The sequence below is a fragment of the Gavialis gangeticus genome, unplaced genomic scaffold (assembly GCF_001723915.1).
Source record: "Gavialis gangeticus isolate Ggan-Ray unplaced genomic scaffold, GavGan_comp1, whole genome shotgun sequence".
Lineage (NCBI taxonomy): Eukaryota > Metazoa > Chordata > Crocodylia > Gavialidae > Gavialis > Gavialis gangeticus.
In genome coordinates, this window is record NW_017729033.1 from 99,693,945 (window position 1) to 99,700,052 (window position 6,108).

The 6,108-nt window shown below is 48.1% G+C and overlaps 2 protein-coding genes across 2 annotated transcripts; both read left to right on the top strand.

Annotated features, from left to right (window-relative positions):
- The first annotated feature begins 1,668 nt into the window (after positions 1–1,668).
- Positions 1,669–2,155, top strand: PYURF (PIGY upstream reading frame). Its single transcript, XM_019526589.1, has 2 exons — positions 1,669–1,848; positions 1,983–2,155. The coding sequence occupies exons 1-2, from the start codon at positions 1,694–1,696 to the stop codon at positions 2,131–2,133; spliced, it is 306 nt and encodes a 101-aa protein (XP_019382134.1). The 5' UTR covers positions 1,669–1,693; the 3' UTR covers positions 2,134–2,155.
- A 23-nt stretch (positions 2,156–2,178) lies between these two features.
- PIGY (phosphatidylinositol glycan anchor biosynthesis class Y) lies at positions 2,179–3,049 on the top strand. Its single transcript, XM_019526590.1, has one exon. It carries the CDS (start codon positions 2,191–2,193, stop codon positions 2,404–2,406), a length of 216 nt encoding a protein of 71 aa, XP_019382135.1. The 5' UTR covers positions 2,179–2,190; the 3' UTR covers positions 2,407–3,049.
- Positions 3,050–6,108: the final 3,059 nt, after the last annotated feature.

Below are 6,108 nucleotides of genomic sequence, written 5' to 3' on the forward strand. Positions count from 1 at the left end.
ATGTTCCTTCACAAGGCCAGCATTTATGGAGGGCAGGGGATCTCCCCCACCCGGACGTCCCTGTCCCGTAGCAGGCATGGGTGTCCCATGGGACTGATGAAAGACTGACACAAAGTACCCATTTAATAGGTTGGCTTTTTCCTGGGCGTCAGTTGCCCCATCTGGTTCAGCAGGGGTCCAAAGTTGCCCTTGCTTTTCCTCTGGCTCCCCACATACCTGAAAAAGGACTTTTTATTGTCCTTGATGCTCGAAGCTAGTTGGAGTTCAGCTGCAGCTTTGGCTTTCCTGGTATGCTCTCTGCAGGACCGGACCAGTGCAGAAAGGGAGTGGGGGAGGTCACGGGGAATTCCCTCCCAGCCCCATGTGGCAACCAGCAAAGCCCAGAAGCATGAACATAGTAGAACATACAGTAGAGCACAGTATAGACAGTCACTGAGAAGAAGATGGGCTCCATCTAGTCAAGGTGCATTTATGCTCAACCTTTCTGCCCCATGGTCCAGATGGGCTGGGCCTGGTTTGTACATGGGCTGGATCTGGATGGTGGACCTGATCCAGTGGAAACAGTAGGTCCTGGCCACATGGAAGGGAACAGGGGGGACATCATTGCCCTGATCCAGCCACGCAGGATGAGGGAACATGGCCCAGCCCTGATCTGGCCACGTGGGTCTCCAGAATTTGGTGTGGGAGGGGGGTTGCATTGTTAATTGCCACTGCACCCTCACCACCAACCTCCCTGACCCTTGTGGAGCTCTTCGGGCTGGATGCCATGACTCCATGGGCCACGTTCAGCTGACCGGCTAGGAGCTGAGCACCCCAATCTAATGCAATTCCCAACCAAGGGGCCATGAGCTCCTTTTGAGGGTGGCGCAGAGGACCTCGCCATGCCAGCACTGAGATTCATGCAAGCACCATTCATGAGATAAACCCAGGGATGTCAAACAGGCATCTGCCACTGTGGCCTCCTGAGCTCGACTACAGAAAAAAAAGCAACCCTGCTCTTATTATTTTTCTGTAGGCATAAGAAGAGAGCTGGGATTTTCCAAGGGGATCCAAAAAAAGAATGAGCCCCACTGATTGAGTCCCCGCTGCCTCCAGCACAGTGCTCCAGGGGCTCGACACTAAAGCGCACGGACACAGGGACTGCCTCAGTGGGTGCTTCTTAATGTGAGAAGCAGACATCAGAAGATACCAGTATGTGGGTAGCTTCTCAACTAACGTGGGAGCACGCCTATTTGCGTATGCAAAATCCATCCTGTCCGGATGTGAAAGCAGCTGCTTGTGCCTCTGCTCCCCGGAGCGAACGCTTCAACTCTGATATTCCTGATTTCACACCTTTATTCACTGGGAATAAAAGGGAAAACATGACCGAAGCCACTGGACTCAGAGTCCAGACCAGCACCGTGCAGACTCAGGGCAGGACCTTCCTCCGTAAACACCTGTAGGTCTCGTTTAAAAGCTGCTGTGGAATAGAACTGCAAAAACGCGCCCTGTCAGCCTGCAGCCAGAAACACCTCAAGAAGAGACAGAGCGAGCACAGCCCTCCCGAGCCCAGGCACCAGATGAAGGGAACGGACGGCGGGGAGTGCACATAGGGCACCCCGGAACCCAAGCGCGGGGCGGCGCGCGGGCGGAGCGGGTTCCAGGCGCACAGGAAGCGGCGCGCGGGCGGGCGGAAGTTGCCGCGGGCAGGACGATGCTGGGCCGGGCCACTGCGCTGCGTAGGGGGTTGCAGGTGGCGGCGGGAAGGACGCGCGGGCCGGACAGCGGCCGGGGCTCTGCCCTGCCCGCCGGGCTGGACCCCGCGCTGCTGGGGCTGCTCGTGTGCCCGCTGTCCAAGCGCCCGCTGCGGTACGCACTTGTGTGAACCTGTGCGCACACGCACATAGGTGCAGATGAGCACACGTGCGCGCACACACACATACACACGTGGAGGGGCTCCCGTCCTTGCGTCCACGGCACTGACCTGTTCGTTTTTCATGCAGGTACGAAGAATCCACCAACGAACTGATCAATGAGGAGCTGGGCATCGCCTACCCAGTGGTGGACGGCATCCCTAACATGATACCACAGGCGGCGAGGAAGATCGAAGCCGAGCCCCTTCACTCCACAGGCGAGGAGTCAACGCAAAGCTAGATAGTGCTGTCCTAGAGAGCAAAGCTGGAGACTGGGAGGCTCGTGTGAAAAGTAGTCATGTTCCTTTCACTGCCTACGCTGACAGTGCTCATCCCACTGCTCTCCTTGGTTGGCTTGTTTTATTCGGCCACCATGGATGAAAACTTCCCACAGGGCTGCACCAGCACAAACAGCTTATGTTTTTACAGTCTGCTGCTTCCTGTTACAATCCCCGTGTACGTGTTCTTCCACCTGTGGACCTGGATGGGCATTAAACTTTTTAGACACAACTAAGGCAGGCAGACAGCCCGAGGGCACTGCCCAGTGGGCTCATCAATCACAGGGCCTCTGCGGTAGTTGTGTAGCTTATCTTAGCTGTACACTAATATTATGTTCCATGTAACTGGAATGGTCTCTTCCTCCCTTGCTCTCTCTCAGTAATGATGACCTTTATCACCATCCTCCTGGCACTTCACAATGATCTTCTACAGAGGACTTTGTGTATGACTGCTTAATTTCTGTCAGGAAAGACAATTAAGTACTTTTGCCCTTGTCCCTCAAAATCCAGAGGTGCACTGTAATGGTGTGAAAGCATATTACAGTGGGTGTTTGTCTTTGCCCTGAATGACTCCATGTACTGACTGAGATATAGTTTAATTACTTAACCAGGTTGTTATAATAAACAGTAATGTGGGCTGCTCTTTAAAGATGGCACTGTTCGTCTTTAGGTGCGTTGCTAGGTTGAACAGATTTATTCATGAAATGCTTCTGTCACTGTGCTATGAAAATGCAGCGTAATAAATCAAAACACTGTGCAACAGCAAACTTGTCTGTGCAAAGAATTTTTTTAATCCATGTGAGCTTTAGACTTTTTAGGATCACTGCAGCCATGTTTTGAGGGCAGTCATTCATGCACATCCAACACAGCACATCTTTTATTTTAGAAAAAAAACAAGGTGGGGTATCCATGTCACTCCAATACGATTTCCTCGTAGATCAGCAGGCCTGGCACAACTATTCAGGCAAGAAGTGCCATGAAATAGTAGTTTGGCAGATGCTTTAATTTATTCGAACTGGCAGTGGCTGGTAACAGCTGACAGTAAGGCAATAGGCTCAAAAATGCCTTCCAACACTCCCCCTTGCTAGCTTTACACTGACTGAGAACAAGTCAGGATTGGGAATCTGACCCACTGAAGAGCCCACTACTCTAGGCAAAAACACAATCCAGGTAACTCTAATCTGAGCGGATTTTCCTATCTTTTGATATGCTGCTTAGTGAAGCAACAAAACCATAGGCAAGTTATTGTGGACACTTACTGCTGTGGGGCAGCAGGGTCACTACCTTAAGACAGCTGGTGGCCTCCTGTGGGAAGATGAGTAGCTGTCAAAAGGAAGTAAATAGGGCAACAAAAGCTTGGGCATTAACCAGCTCTTTGTGAGATGGGTCAGAATAGAGACAAGAGCCAGAGTACTCCATCAAGCAGCGCTTCTATAACATGAGTCAAGTGTGTAGCTTCTGATCTGGCAGCAAGGTTCAGGTACACCCACCAGATAGCAGAATCCCATTACCATTTTTTAGCCATATCTCACTGGCCCTTATTCCTCAGTCATCTCATTGTTCCTCTAGGATACTTGTTGCTAGATCAAGAGAAGTGGGACCTGAAACCTGCTATTTAGCTATACCTTGTCAGCTCCCATGGCATGCCCCCAACACACCTCATTTTTGTTGTGCAGGAACCATCTACAAGAAGGAAGACAGCAGTTCAGTCCCTGTAGAAGTCAGTCCTTGGCCTCTGTCCAATTATGGACGACTGCTGGCAAAGACTAGTATTTTCATCACCCATCACTTCACCTCTAGCAAACTACTGCAGAGCCATGAAAGAAGCAACACTTGGTTATCCGGTATCAATTTAGCTAATGTTCCATCTTTCAAAGGGATTTCATAATAAAAATAAGTGATACTGTCTTTTGCTGGCTGCTTTTTGTCATTTGCCCTAAGCCTACATACAACATGCTTTTAAGTATGCTGGCATAGTACTTTCTCCCTCCTTTAGTTTTTGACTGGATTTTAAATGCTTCTGAATTCTGAAAAAAAAGATTCCACTGTTGGTTATTAATTATATTGAAAGGCTGAAGCACTCCAGAACAATACATTCAGAGCTAACCAATTAATAAAGCTTAATTTTTTACTTCTAAAGGTCTCTTATATGTTGTAGGCAGTCTGAACCTTAGAGTCTGCAAGGCACCAAGCACTAAGTGTTCTCTTCTAATGTGCAAAATCCATGGATGATTGGCGCTTGAAAAGTACCTAAGGAGAGAAAAAACCAAAAAGCAGTGTTTTATCTGCGTTTTTAATAATAAAAAACATGACTTCAGCAGTACCTACCCTGCAGGCCAATTTGTGAACCACAGTCTTATCCTTCGTACCAAAGATGTGTGGGTACTTTGTCAGCTCCTGTCAAATCACCTCAGATGACAAGATAGATAAGTAGCTTTTAATATGAGAAATGTTCGCATCAGAAGACACCAGTATTGCGGTAGATTCCCAAAAGGAACCTTCACAAATGTGGGAACATGGCCATTTGAGTATGCAAAATCCATCCCATCTGGACAGATGCTTGTAGTTCTATTCCCCACCACAAACACTTCAATACTTCAATTCTTAAATTCCTTATTTCACACCTTTATTCACTGGGAATCAAAGGGAAAACATTACTCAAGTAGCTGAAACCAGAATCCAGCTCAGCATTGTGCATACTCACTACAGGGCTTTCCTCTATAAAAATCTGTAGGTATATTTTTAAAGCTGCTTTGGAAGTTACATCAATAGAAGAGGTAACTAATTTATACAAATTCTGCATATTTTCTTTAAAAATCTGAATTATAGTGTAAGAAACTAGTCCATTGTTGTGCCGCTGCGCCCTCACACTGTGCCCTCATACTGCCCCGTATGTAGTATCCTAATGTGTCAGCATATCGCCACCTACGGCCCTACTGGCCAATGGGCACGTGTGGCCAGCGTGGGATCATTGCGTGATTTCAAGTAATTGAGCGCACCAGTAACTCCCGCACTTTTTAACTGCCACACTCTTCAAATCAGGCCAGGAGTAGAATGCCTGAAGCTGATTGGGTGAAAGCGCACCTCAGGGTTGCGATGAGTATAAAAAGCGGTGGTTAGCGCTGCTCAGAGAGGACTTAGTGAAATCCATCAAGTGTGCAACTTCCACACTTCACGGGGACCAGCCACCCCCGTGCCTCCCACCATCGAAAACTCCTGGCGTACCCCTTCCCCGGTTAGCGCATCGAATCCTGCGAGCAGTTCTGCGTCTCGGTAACTGGCGAATGAAAGACGAACCGAAAACTTTGTAAGAAGTCTGCAGCCTGCACCTCCGATGCGGAGTGTAAGTAAAAATAAACTTGTTTGAAACCATACGAGTGAGTTCCCTGCCTGCCTTTATAAGTCCAGGTACCTGACGAGCGCACCCTCCTCTGCAACCCGATCGGGGAGCAACACATAGCAATGAGGTTTCTTTTTCAATGTTCTCAAATTTCACTCAGTCATTATTATAAAGTACATTCAAAAGTATACATTAACCAACTACAGTAGATAGTGAGCATAGCTTGTAAACAGAGGTTTAACAGACTTTTATGGATTTCACCCATATGGAAAACTTGCGAGGTACAACCCAAGTCACTTCACTGGTGAGTTCTAAAGCAAATTTGCAAGCAAGTCTGGTGTGGAAAGTTCTGAATGGTGCTACATATTACAGTGTTTATGCCTATCTGACTATTCCTGGGGTAAATAACTGGAGAAGGATCCAGTCAAGTGTGCTTCCCAAATTGTTTTGGAACAAAACAAGGGTCAGTCTGCTGCAACAAGTTACAGCATCTTGATCTTTGTGATTAACTGGTCAAACTCAGCCTGGGAGTTAATCATCCAAAAGAAGGCAGGGATGTAAATTACACTACTATCCTATTAAAGATGGTGGAGGACAG

Excerpts from the sequence above, each read along its gene's own strand:
- PYURF (XM_019526589.1), top strand. The coding sequence starts at position 1,694 with ATGCTGGGCCGGGCCACTGCGCTGCGTAGGGGGTTGCAGGTGGCGGCG. Across the intron at positions 1,849-1,982 it reads CTGTCCAAGCGCCCGCTGCG|GTACGAAGAATCCACCAACG; the intron begins GTACGCACTTGT and ends TTTTTCATGCAG.
- PIGY (XM_019526590.1), top strand. The coding sequence starts at position 2,191 with ATGTTCCTTTCACTGCCTACGCTGACAGTGCTCATCCCACTGCTCTCC.